We start from the raw sequence: 14,074 nt of genomic DNA, 5'->3' as shown, positions 1-14,074 counted from the left end.
AAAAAAAAAAAAAAAAAAGTCTTTCACAGGGCACCTGGCTGGCTCAGCCAGTACAGTATGAGACTCTTGATCTTGGGGTTGTGAGTTCAACCCCACACTGGGCATAGAGATTACTTAAAAAAAAAAAAAAAAAAAAGGCGGGACACCTGGGTGGCTCAGTTGGTTAAAGGTCTACCTTCAGCTCAGGTTATGATCCCAGGGTCCTGGGATTGGGTCCTGGGATTGAGTCCTGCGTCAGGCTCCTTGCTTGGCGAGGAGCCTGCTTCTCCCTCTGCCTGCTGTTCCCCCTGCTTGTGCGCGCTCTCTCTCTAACAAGTAAATAAATAAAATCTTTAAAAAAACAAGAAAAAAAAGAAAACCCTTTTATTATTTAATCCAAATGCACTTCACATTTAGAGATTTTTATCTAGTAGTTGGCTTTCATAGCTAACATGTTTTGAAGCAAAACCATAAATGTCTATCAGAACTCAAAATCCACACAAGATAATCAGATTTGCCACAGAAAGGAAAAAACAAAACCACCCACAAAGATTTAAAATTTCAACATGTGGTTAATCTATATGGCCTAATTTGAATAAATAAGCAAGTAATGAAAGGTTTTCTGCATGGTAGAGAATATTTTATGAATCAGAAAGGCTGTCCAGTATAGTGGCTAAGAGTGTACACCCTAAATCCAGAATGTCTGGATTGAATCCTGGCTCCACCACTTAATAGCTCTGTAACCATTAGCAAGTTACTCAATCTTTTAGTGTCTCTGTTTTCTTATCTGTAAAATGAGGATCATAACAATACCTACTTCAAAGAGCTATGAGGACTGAATGAATTAATATGTGTAAAATACTTGGAAAGGTACCTAGCACATAGTAAGCACTTGATAAAAGTTAGCTATAAAATTATCACCATCTTCATGGTCCATCTAAGGATCACTGAGTACCAAACTGAGAAACCACTGCCATAAATCAAAAACGATAACTGCACTTTGCAAATTCTCTGCAACAATTTAATCCTGGAAAAAGAGAATTTTTTTGTTAGTCCGTGTTTCTATAGAGTTCCTTCTAACGAGGTGGAGGGGGAACAAGTAAGGGGCGGTAGAAGAAAAAAAGATTGGCCATTAAGTTGATAACTACTGAAGAGGGTTAATCAGTAGAAGGCCGGGGGTTGGGGTGCAAATATTTAGTTTGTATCAAAAATAGCTGAAGGGACGTCTTTACAGATTTTCTGCTCTACAAAAGATTCTTTTTTTTTTTAAAGGAAAGCCCTTCTTTTTTTTTTTTTTAACATTTTANAAGATTTTATTTATTTATTTGACAGAGATAGAGACAGCCAGTGAGAGAGGGAACACAAGCAGGGGGAGTGGGAGAGGAAGAAGCAGGCTCATAGTGGAGGAGCCTGATGTGGGGCTCGATCCCATAACGCCGGGATCACGCCCTGAGCCGAAGGCAGATGCTTAACCGCTGTGCCACCCAGGCGCCCCACTACAAAAGATTCTAATTTCCTATATACCGCTTCTCTTCAAAAACTCTCTTAAATTTTCACACCACGTTCTAAAACAAAATGGGTTCTAAAACCCATTCAATGGTTAGAAACAAGACCACATGGGACATCTGGGTGGCTCAGTTGGTTGAGCGTCTGCCTTTGGCTCGGGTCATGATCCCAGGGCTCTAGGATCCAGTGCTGCTGCATCAGGGGCCTTGCTCAGTGGGGAGCCTGCTTTCCCGTCTGCCACTCCCACTGTTTGCGTGCGCGCCCACGCACTCTCTCTCTGACAAATAAATACATACATAGAATCTTTAAAAAAGAAACAAGACAACATGGAAATATCATGAATGCAGTAATTTCCATTTTGTCCTACCAGTTCTTCACAGCACTTGCTAATTCATTACAGTCTGGTCCAATCCATCTGCCTCTAACTGGGAATTTCCAGCACTATACCCCAAAACGAGCTCTGCTGTAATTATTCTGGATACTCAGGATTTTAAGATCAAAGACAATCTTTATTTGCATCATCACTGTCATCATAATAAATAATTTGAATGTTTTGTATATGCTAAGACCTATGCTAAAATACATGTTATCTTCTTAAACCTAGAGAGCAATTTTATGAGATAATTATTACCTCTACTTACAGATCAGAAATGGGGGCTCACAACTTAAGTGTAGAGTCACCCAAGTATTAAATGATGGAATTAAGGTCTGAATCTAGGTCTAATTCTAAGTCTGCATTTTTCTACTTTTCTACATTGATTTCTATTGTACATTAAAAATGGGGCAAATGAAGTAAAGAAATGAAAATCTGGTTAACTGAACATCAAGTCCAAAAAGATCCATATCTTACAAACAAACAAACAAAAAACAAAAAGAGCCATATCTTGAACTTGCTGACAACCATACCTATCATTTCTTTCACTAATTACGAACACTTCTTTCTGATAAACAGAAATTAAAACAATTCAAATTCTTGATTAATACACAAAATTATGTTGGCAAATATTTACTGACTGCTTACTTTGTGCAAAACACTGTTCTAGTTGCTTGAGGATACAGCAGCAAAGAGGACCTAGCTCTGCATTCTGGTGGGAGAAGATAAACAATAAACATGTAAACAAATAAGCAAGTAAATTTCATATACTGAAAATAATGTGAAGTGACAGAAGGCAACTGAAATGACCACCTGGAATAAGGTCAAATAAGGGAAGGCCTTTCTGAAGAGGTAATATAGGAGCTTGAATCTAAATGATAAGGAAACGGAAATGGAAGAAGCCTGAGTGGTAATAGGCAAGGCAGATGGCGTAGGAACTCATAGATCATAGTAAAAGAAGTTTAGATCTTTAACCTGTTGCAATGGGATATCAATGGAGGATTCTGAAACACAGTAATGACATCTGTTTATGCTATAGAAAGATCACTTTTAAAAATGATGGCAATGAATGTTTCAGGACAAAGTAAAAGAAGCCTGAATAAAATCAGTTAGAACCCAACCATGGAGTTATCTTCCAGAAGCCTACTTACTTTCTCTAAAGTATTTCCTTTAAAATGAACAAAAGCCTCTCATTACAACATTATGAAATAAAAGAGTCAAATGAAAATCTCTTTGGAAGACCTAACATTGAGGTCTAAACACAAATTACTAAATAATGGATGCCAGAATAAAAAAAAGAAGCACAACTGACATCAGGAAAACAGACAAAGGCTGGGAATGCCAGAGACACTGATTTCACAAACTTGCCTAAAGCTGATTTAGAAACCCAACTCAAGGGGCGCCTGGGTGGCACAGCGGTTAAGCGTCTGCCTTCAGCTCAGGGCGTGATCCCAGCATTATGGGATCGAGCCCCACATCAGGCTCCTCCGCTATGAGCCTGCTTCTTCCTCTCCCACTCCCCCTGCTTGTGTTCTCTCTCTCGCTGGCTGTCTCTATCTCTGTCGAATAAAAAAAAAAAATCTTTAAAAAAAAAAAAAAAAAAGAAACCCAACTCAAATAATCCCAACTGCTAAGAAATATGAAATTAAATGAGGCCTAATGCATAAACTATTTTCACTGTGCCCTTCATTACTCTCCTGAAAATTTCTCTCAAAGGCTTTATTTACGTTGATACAGATGATATTCATTAAAAGTAAACACAAAATGACTACGAATAACTCTTAACCCTTTTTAGAAAGTTCCATTCCACTAGGAAAAAAAGAATCAAGTTTTTAGAAAGCCAAAAGCATTTAACTATACAAACTACATATAATGCACTTCAAATGGAGTATTATTTTACTAGAGCAATCACTTTTTCACTCAAGATATCAACAAGGGAAATAAGCTCCGGCAAAATATCAGTAACAGTGGCAGAAAACTTCTGGCTCCAGTATATCTCATTCCTGCTAACTAGAAAAAAAAATTCTAATTGTCATTTGAAATCCCACAAGGCAGGGCTGGGGACCAACTTAGTCTTGCAAATGATGTAACCATACAATTAAAGCAGCAGAGCTCAAAGGTAGGAAATGTTAAATACTTGTATAATTTTGTACAAATGTTTTAAGACAAGAAAAGAGAGAATGTTCTCAGACTTACATGAGCATTTGCTACCACGATGTTATCATTGGTACACTTGGTGTACCAAGTACATTAAAGAATAATTTTCTTTCTTTTAATCTTGAAAACATTACTACAAAGTTAAACGTGGTCATTGTCATCTGATATGGTGGAGTTAAATCCTAACTCCACCCTTTTTCTGTGTAATCTTAAGCAATTAACATTTTTGGGCCTTCGTTTCCCCACCTGTAAATCAATGATCTAAAATATCTACTTCTTGGGGTTATTTTAAAGTATAATGGGATGGATATATCGTAAACGGAAGTAAAGGGTTGGGCACATAGCAGATACTTAATATGTGAGTCTCTGATGACGACCGTTATCATAGTTTATATTGTATGTTCTAATTTTACTTCTTGAAAAGAAAGTAACTTTGATCTATTGGTAAATATAGGTAATCTTGTCTTGGTTCTACAATCTTTTCAGTATGTATTACTCAAAGTGCCACAAAACATCCCTACCAACAATAACTTTATATACACAAATACTCTGAAGATTGGGGCCTATGATTTTCTAAGTTTTATCCAACTGTTCCTTCAAAAGTAAACACAAATCAAAACACCATAGGGGCAATGGCAGAAGTGGAATAAGAAGAGTAACTGGATGATGGGTCTCACTGGTGACACGCCACGGACGAGAAGCAACAAAAGACTTAAAAGTCAAATAGATATATGTGGATTTAGGGTTAACCCTCTCTTCTCAGCAGGAAGCAACGACTTCCCCACACTTCCTGACAGTTTAATATACCTCTTTTCTGTAGTTAAGAAGCGAAATGGAAAAAAAAATTCCCGATGGAGACAAAAAAAAAAGCAGTCACTGGGGAAAGTACTATATATTCAAATAGCCCATTTCCCGATTTCCTGTTTTGATTACCCATGAAGCCAAACTTACTTCTTTAAAAAGGTATTTCAAGTGAGTGAAAAGTAGCCGGACATGTTTTACATTTTAAGGTATTAATGATGATACTGACTGCAGTTATTTTCGGTCAGTATCAAGAAGCCCGTATTTTATTGCAGCAGACACAGGTACAGGGAAACCTCCCAGGTGGTCGCTTCAGCTCTACGTGGAGCTCCTGTTAACTTCGTAACATTCACCCAAGTAAGGCCCTTCTTATAACACATAACGAGTTTTAGTTCAGCGTAAAATAGTGGTCCAACATATTCCAACGAAGTGGATTTGCTACTGCTTAAACCATAGCTTGTCTAGCATCAAGAAAACCAGAAATCATTAGCACGTCAAGGCCTATAAGAAATAAACGGACGCGATAATTTCCGCGAAGGTTCAGTAAAGACAACAGCACCTTACAAGGCTCTGAAATAACACCTAAATCTTTAATGATCTGGGCCCAACAGCCCAAGGTCACACACACACACACATAAGTCTGTAAGTAGCTAATAAAAATCCAAGAAATGATGAGCTTCCTGCAGTTCAGGACAACTGTGGCTAGGAATGGAGTCTGGGTTTGGGAACACTCGCGTCAAAGCTTTAATGGGAACAACGCCAACCGAATGCAGTGGCTCCGTGGGAAAAACCCAGGCGTTTCGGGAAGGATTTCCTTCCATTTCCCCAGTCTTCCCTTCCCTAGTCACCCCCAACACTCACATCTCCGGAGCCACTTCATCCAATGGTAGACGATAGTAGTGTGGTGTTTCTTGTTCTCTATACACCAAGACGACAAGCCTTGAATAGATTCCATGGTGTTAGTTACCGACTGGAATTTTCGATCCAACGAGGACTCCAGAGCCCCTGCCGAAGAGGCCGACGAGGAGGAGGCCTTACTGCTGCCTCCGCCGCCGCCGGCCGCCATCTTCCCGGTTTGCACAAGCGCTGCTGCTCTTCTGGCGGCCGCGGCGGCGGCGGCGGCGGCGGCGGCGGCGGCGGGAGCGGGAGCGGGCAAAACAATCACTGCGAGTGCGTGAAAGCCGTAGGTGGGGAGTGAGGCCAGGGGGTGGGGATGGTGCACGCGCTAGGCTCTTCTAGAGGTAGGACGGGAGGACCAGCTGCTGGGCACGCTCGTGGCTCCTACACGCTGTAAGGAAGGGCTGCGGGTATCGAAGGTTTATCAGAATTGTTCAAGGGGTTGTGTTTAAACCAGTCAATAATCACGGAAGAATTGCGCAGAAAACAGATCCTGCGAAGCCTTTCAAAACGCCTGGCCCCGAAACTAATGGTTTTACACTCTTCACTCTCAAAGCTTACGGCTCTTCCCCACTCCTATCGCCACGCTCCTGTAAGGGTGGGCGTTAATATCTTAAATTTAATACTACCCGATTGCCCCTTCAGTTGCAGAAATCTTTCTCCTTTAGATCCTCTAGCACAGAAAAGGCCCAAGGCTACCCAGTCAAGATTTTTTTTGCAACGCAATAGCAGCAAAGGGACAGCAACAGAATCGCGCACGCGCTGCTTAGCCCCGCCTCCCCGCTTCCTTCTCAACCTAGAAAGCAGAGAGAGGCGTGATGGCGGGGCAGTCTGACCAATCAAAGGACTAGAACGAGAAGCGCGCGCAGAAGCCCGCAAGCCCCAAGGGCCAAGGAGGCCCTACGATTACTTGTACGCTTGCGCAGCAGATCAGCGTGTAGCGGGCTAGGAGGAAAAACCAGAAGGGAGGGTGAGGGAGTTGGTCAAACTAAGGAAAGGTTGGGGGAGGGGCTTCACCGCTCCGCCCCGCCCTTTACTTTCTAGCGAGGTCTCCCTCTTGGGGCTGTCCAGCTCACACAACAGGCCGGGTAATTCCCACCGCTCAGAGGTCACTGTTATTCTCTGACAGCTGCTGCCGCCGCCGCCGCCGCTAACTCCTCGGGGCACCGACGCGCGACAAAGTAGCTGGCAGCCATCTTGCAGCGCCTAAAAAGATGCGCATGCGCCAGCTCTAACGAGCCATTCACTACGCAGACTCCCAGATCAAACAATATTTTACACTCCCCTTGGACGATACCATTCACAGCCAGTGGGCTGTTCGGATTATAGGAAGAGGAAGTAAATGAAGTGAAACGAAAATTTCCTAGTAAAATTTTCGAAACGAGGAAAGAATAAAAGGCAAGATGTGATCTCACCTTTGCCGGTTATAATAACAGTCTCACAATTACATAATGCGTTATAGTTTACAAGAGCCCTAGCTGTTTATTATATTGATTAGCTCAACCTAGATTAACCAGTCCATCGTATCTGCCTGTGTAAAGCCTCTGGGCAGATTTGGAGGCTCCTGTGTTCCACTGAGCACAAGCGATTATTGTATTTTAAGTTTTTTACCTCTCCCCAATGGACTCATCGTTTCATGAGGCAAGGAATCTGTTTTGTGAAGTTCATCTCTAGTATTCATTCATTCATTCATTTAACAAAAAGTTGTTGAACGTTTTGTGCCAAGTACAGTTCTAGATACTGGGAAGTAAAAAACAAAACAAACAAAAATCTCCTACTTGTGGGGCTTAGTAGCAGGAGACCATAAACAAATATGTGTCGTGGAGTAATAAATTCTATGAAAAAGTATGAAGCAGTGTAAGGGAGAGAGGATATTGTGTATGAGATCCTACATGGGAAGGGAAATGGTTTGGTGATCCAGGAAGGGTTCTGGAAGGGAGTAACACTTATCTGAACGCTGAGAATAAAGGTAACCAAGCAGGTATGGGGAATGGGAAGAAGAACATGCTGGCAGAAGGAACAGCCAAGTGGGAAGGACATGAAACTACGTCTTCGCATATTCGAGGAAGAAAAAGGAGGCCGGTGTGGCTGGAGAAGAGCAAGAGAGGGTACAAGTAGCAGAATATGAGGTCTGAGGTGAAGGGAGAGAGTTCATGTAAGACCTTGTAGGCCACTGTAAGGATTTTGGCTTTTAACTTTGGGATAAGGAACCTCTTTAAGCAGAGGAGTTTTAAGTAGAGAAGTTACATCCCATGTAACTTTTTAACTGGTTGCTATGTTGAAAATAGACCAGTCAAGGAGGCTATTGGAATAATCCAGACAAGGAAATGATGGCTTGTACAAGAGTGGTAGCAAAAAGATAATGAGAAGTGGTGTCAGATCCTGGATATACTTTGAAGGTAGAGTCAAAAGAATTGCTCATGCAGTTAATGTGGATATGAGAAAAACAAATGAGTCAAGTATGACACTGGGGTTTGTGACCTGAGCAACTAGAACGGTGTTTCTCCATCTGTTTTTTATTATTGTTGCCCGTAAAGATCCTTTTTTTAAATCATCCGGGAGCGCCTGGGTTGCTCAGTCGGTTAAGCATCTGCCTTCAGCTCAGGTCATGATCCCAGGGTCCTGGGATTGAGCCCTGGCATTGGGTTCCCCGCTCAGGGAGGAACCTGCTTCTCCCTCTCCCTCTGCTCCTCCCCCTGCTTGTGCTCTCTCGTGCCCGCTCTCTCTCAAATAAATAAATAAATAAAATCTTTTAAAAAAAGAAAAGAAAAACTAAAGCCAGAAATTGGCCACTGCGCTTTAAAAAAATAAATAAATAAATATAATAATTCAAAATCGTGGCGTGCCTGGGTGGCTCAGTCAATTGGGTGTCTGCATTCAGCTCAAGTCATGGTCCCAGGATCCTGGGATTGGGCTCCTTGCTCAGTGGAGAGCCTGCTTCTCCCTCTCCCTCTGCCTACTGTTCCCCCTGCTTGTGCTCTCTCTCTGTCGAATAAATGGATAAAATCTTTAAAAATAAATAAATAGACCATTTAAAATTGTTTATATTCCCAGCAAAAGTAAAACAATTGAAAAAAATCAGTTTCTTCAAGAATTTTAGTGAATTTTAAATTTTTATTTGACATGAGAAAATTGCTAGGTAGTCATTCAAATATTGACAATTTTTCCTTCTCAGCATTTGACAGAGTTAATGATGAACTGCGTAACAAAAGTAGAATTAAATAATAAAATACAAACTATTTTTATTTGCTCCTCAAAGCCCAAGTCATATGCAAAAACACTCAGAATCAAACATGATATTCACAAGGTACTACATGACAGCCAAAAAATCAGGTATAGGCCACTTCCTGTGTTCAGAATTTCAAAGTTGAGGGAAACTTCTCTAGTCACAGCCTCAAAGTTTTGTAGCATTGACCTTGCATACATTTTGCATATCTTCCCTAAATCAATGTCATTGTGGCTTATGACATATTCAAAAATAAAAAGATATTAAATAAGGAACAAGATTGTGTTGGGTAGGAGGTGCCTGGGTGGCTCAGTTGGTTAAGTGTCTGCCTTCAGCTCAGGTCATGATCTCAGGGTCCTGGGATAGAGCCCTAACACAGTCCCAGGCTCAGTGCAGAGTCTGTTTGTCCCTCTCCCTCTACCCACCCCCCCATCCTGTGTTCCACGCACAGGCTCTTTCTCTCTCTCTCTCTTTCTAAAGTAAATAAAATCTTTGAAGAAAAAAAAATATTGTATTTGGTATATTTGAGTTTTGAGGGTTACAAACCACCATTAGTATCTAAGACTTCATCAGCCAAGAGCCAAATTTTTCCCTTTTTTGGGGTGACATTGCCCCCATTGAAAATGCATGAAATAGAAGTTTTCTCAGATGGCCCAGGGAAAGATGGAGGAGCAGTCCTGTGAGAAATTAACAGGAGTCATGATTTCAGTTATGGACAGCTTGAATTTGAGATATCAGATATATAAATGGCACTAGAGGAGCTCACGAGAAAGATCTAGGTAGGAAACATCAATTTAAGAATTGTCAGTATTGGGGGGTGCCTGGGTGGCTCAGTCAGTTAAGCGTCTGACTCTTGATTTTGGCTCAGGTCGTGATCTCGGGGTCCCAGGATCAAGCCCCACGTTGGGTTCCATGCTCCATGGGGAGTCTGTTTGAGATTCTTTCCCTCTCCCTCTGCCCCTCCTCCTGCTCGCTCCCACTCCCCCTTCTCAAATAAATAAAAATAGATCTTAAAAAAAAAAAATCATCAGTATTGGAGCTTCCGGGTTGGTGAACTCATGGAGATTTGGAGAGAGGCACCCTGAAAGGGCATGGAAGCTGTGTGTGCTTCCCCATACGTGGCCCTGTGTATCTCCTCATCTGGCTGTTCCTGAATTGTATCTTTCTATGATAAATGGTGACCAAGCATGTTACCCAGAGAACTTTCCAAAGCGGTATCAAAAACCCATCCAATGTCTGAAGAAGAGTAGAGGACACGGTGTCCAACAGAGTCCAGGCTGGGTTCATTACATGATTCATAAGCCAGAACCACATATTCTTTTCTTTAGATGACCTCTTCCAAAAGATCAACAAAAATGAAGTATATCTGGTGATCATCAATCAAATCTTTTTCATATTTAATGTATATGTGTATAAAGTGAATGTAAAATGTTCATCTGTACCTGTGCAAATGTAAAAAATGCACAAATCGTTCATCCGTACCTGTACATGAGCTATATTCTTCACAGTAACAGGGCTCAGTTAAATGCACCAAGTAGGTTACTGCAGGTGTTTAAGATAAAATTTTTGGGACACGTGGGTGGCTTAGCTGGTTAAGTGGCTGCCTTTGGTTCAGATCATGATCCAAGGTCCTTGGATCGAGTCCTGCATTGGGCTCCTTGCTCAGTGGGGAGCCTGCTTCTCCCTCTGCCTGCCAACCCCGTTTGTGCTCACTCTACCTCTCTCTGATTAAAAAATAAAATAAATTTAAAAATAAGGTAAAATTCCTTCTAGTCAGTTTTCTCTTAATATAAGTGCTTGTTTGACCTTGTCTGTTACTTTTGTTAAAATCTGTATGTTTCATTAAAAAAAAAGTCAGTACTTAGGGGTGCCTGACTGGCTGGAAGAGCATGCAACTCTTGATCTCAGGGTTGTGAGTTCGAGCTCCATGTTGGGCATAGAGATTACTAAAAAAAAATAATAAAATCTTAAAGAATTGTCAGTATTAGGCACGCCTGGGCGGTTCAGTTGGTTAAACGTCTGCCATAGGCTCAGGTGGTGATCCCAGGGTCCTGGTATTGAGTCCATAATCGGGCTCCTTGCTCAGCAGAGAGCTCGCTTCTCCCTGCCTTCCACTCCCCCTGCTTGTGCTCTCTCTGACAAAAAAAATAAAATCTTAAAAAAAAAAGTAATGAAAATTTGTCAAGAAGGAAGGACCAATTATGTCAGATGTTGCTGTGTAGTTTGTGTGAGGACTGAGATAACCGCTGGATTTAGCAACATGGTGACCATTAGTGGTCTTGACAAGGACTATTTCCTGGAAGTGAGTGATTGGAGAGGGTTCTAGAGAGAATGGGAGAAGTGGAGATATCTTATATAGACAACTCTTTCAAGAAATAAAATGAGGGGTGCCTGGCTCACTCACTTGGTGAATATGTGACTCTTGGTCTCAGAATTATGAGTTCAACCCCCACATTGGGTATGGAGTCTACTTAAAATAAACTGAAAAAAAAGGAAGGGAGGTAGGGAAGAAGGAAGGAAGGAAGGAAGGAAGGAAGGAAGGAAGGAAGGAAGGAAGGAAGGAAGGAAGGAAGGAAGGAAGGAGAGAAATGGAACTGAAGCTGGAGAGAAATGTGAAATCAAGGAATCAGTTGGGAAATAATTGTAGCTGATGCAGATGAAAATTTGGGGGTTAAATATTGATACAGGATAGAGATGGGACAATTGCTGGATTGATTTCCTTGAATAGATGGGAGAGGATAGGATCAAGTGATAGGTCCACAGTTCCTTTTTTAAAATAGGGAAGTAGGTAATGTAGGCAAGAGAGTCAGCTTAATTGGTAGATTTGTTGGTGAGAATGTGCAGAAATTTTCTTCAGCTGCTCCTTTTCTTGTTGAAATAGGTGGGCACTGTAGTTGGTGCTGAGGAAACACCCACTTAAAAGGCACTAATAATCCGTTAATTGCCAATTCCAGTGTGTTATTTACAGGCTTTAGCTTCCATTTATCCGTTAGATAACGTAATGGCTAAGAGCAAGACCTCTAGAACCAGACTGCTGAAATTCAGGCTATGCCACTTACCAGCAGCAATTTTAGGTAAATGTCTTAACCTCCGCGTTTCTACAATTATTAAATGAGTTAATGAATGCAGTGCTTAGAGTACCTGAGTCAGAAAAGGTTTGATGATGATGTCAGCTATTATTACACTTAAACTTTTCTTAAAACTTACTTTCTTTTGCTTCTGTTAAATGTACAATCCTTAATCAGACTGTACTAAATTAATGGCTTTGGGGCACCTGGGTGGCTCAGTTGTTCAGCGCTTGCCTTCGGCTCAGGGTTGATCCCAGGGTCCTGGAATCGAGCCCTACATCGGGCTCCCCACTCCTCTGGAAGCCTGCTTCTTCCTCTTCCACTCCCCCTGCTTGTGTTCCCTCTCGCTGGCTGTGTCTCTGTCAAATAAATAAATAAAATATTTTTTAAATTAATTAATGGCTTTCTCTGCCCATTGCTAGTTTTCTCAGCCTATTTGCCAGAGTTCCACTTTTAGCCCTTTTGCCATTTTTCTCCTTATCCTTTCCTAAAGACTAAACTATCCTTTCCTAAAGACTAAATCACCTGCGTTTGGACATATTCAAGTTGGATATTCTAGTTATCTTTGTTTCCATCTCTTCCATCTAGTTATCAAATCCTATAGACCTTTACCTAGAAATCTCTTGAATGAATTCCCTTTCCATTCCCTTTGGCCTTTAACCTACTTACGGTTATCATTACCATTTTGATAAACAATATCAGCAGCATCACAATCAGCTTCTCAGTCTATCTCTTCAACTTATAGACCATTACCAGATGAACATCTTAGTTCCCCTCCACTCAAAATAAAGTGTTCCTGGGGCACCTGGTTGGCTCAGTCATTAAGCGGCTTTTTGGCTCAGGTCATGATCCCAGAGTCCTGGGATCCAGCCCTGATTTGGGCTCCCTGCTCAGTGGGGAGCCTGCATCTCCCTCTCCCTCTGCCTGCTGCACCTACTTGTGCTCAAATAAATAAAAATCTTAGGGGCGCCTGGGTAGCGCAGTCGTTAAGCGTCTGCCTTCGGCTCAGGGCGTGATCCCGGCGTTCCGGAATCGAGTCCCACATCGGGCTCCCCCGCTGGGAGTCTGCTTCTTCCTCTCCCACTCCCCTGCTGTGTTCCCTCTCTCGCTGGCTGTCTATCACTGTCACATAAGTAAATAAAATCTTAAAGAAAACAATAAATAAAAATCTTAAAAAAATGTTGTTACCTATTAAGTAAAAGCCCTGGCGTTTAAGACTCTCCACAATGATTTCAATCTAACTTCCTAGTATAATCTCAAATGCCTCCCCTCCATGGTTCCTTGGGCTCCAAATTGTTCTTTTCCTTAAACATATCCTGTCATTTTCTATTTGTAATTAATTCTGTTCTGCCTAAAACATCCTTTTCTGTTATCAAAATTCTACCCATCTTTCAAGAGCTATCTTAATTTGCCTCTTTTGTGCAATAACATTTTCTGCTGAAATTATTTTTATTTTCTTACCTTCAGGAACATTGCATTGAATAACATGCGAAAGCACCATGAAAATTGTAAAATGCTCAAGTGTTAGTTATTACTGAATTGTTGTATTCAAAAATAATTATTGGGTACCTCTATTCCAAAGATATTGACATTTTCAAGATAATTCTGGAAATTCATCAAGCTACGCTACATACAGGGAGGAGAAAATAGTCCAGTTACTTTGTATTCACTTTTAAATTAAGAAAGCTACTATCTTGATATCTCACTTAATTCTCTATTATAAATTCCAAATGACTTTTAAAATTCTTACCCAGAATTCTGGAGGATAAATAACTGACATTAACATATCTGACATAATATACGTAATTTCAAAGATTATAAAAGGAATTGCTAAAGTTCACAATGCATTTTAAGTGAGAACAGCAACCCAAGATAGGAACTCCTCTGGGAATAACATTCATTTGGAAGAACACAGCTGTCCCTACCACCTTATTTCACAAATGAAGCAGCATATGTAGGGGCTAAGAGTTTGGGCTCTAGTCAAACAAACCTGGGTTCAAACTAAGCTCCATTACTTACTAGCCATAACCTTGGGTCAAATTACTTACTCTAAGCCTCAAATTCCTC

The 14,074-nt window shown here is 41.1% G+C and overlaps 1 protein-coding gene across 1 annotated transcript in view; it reads right to left on the bottom strand.

The window, feature by feature from the left end:
• Positions 1-6,928, bottom strand: part of RPRD2 (regulation of nuclear pre-mRNA domain containing 2) — a 90,984-nt gene extending 84,056 nt beyond the window's left edge. The window contains 1 exon segment of the mRNA XM_002919308.4: positions 5,678-6,928. Coding sequence (XP_002919354.1) covers positions 5,678-5,882 — 205 coding nt within the window. The 5' untranslated portion in view covers positions 5,883-6,928.
• Positions 6,929-14,074: the final 7,146 nt, after the last annotated feature.

This window comes from Ailuropoda melanoleuca, chromosome 2, assembly GCF_002007445.2.
Source record: "Ailuropoda melanoleuca isolate Jingjing chromosome 2, ASM200744v2, whole genome shotgun sequence".
Classification (NCBI taxonomy): Eukaryota; Metazoa; Chordata; class Mammalia; order Carnivora; family Ursidae; genus Ailuropoda; species Ailuropoda melanoleuca.
This window is presented reverse-complemented; position numbering and strand designations above follow the sequence as displayed.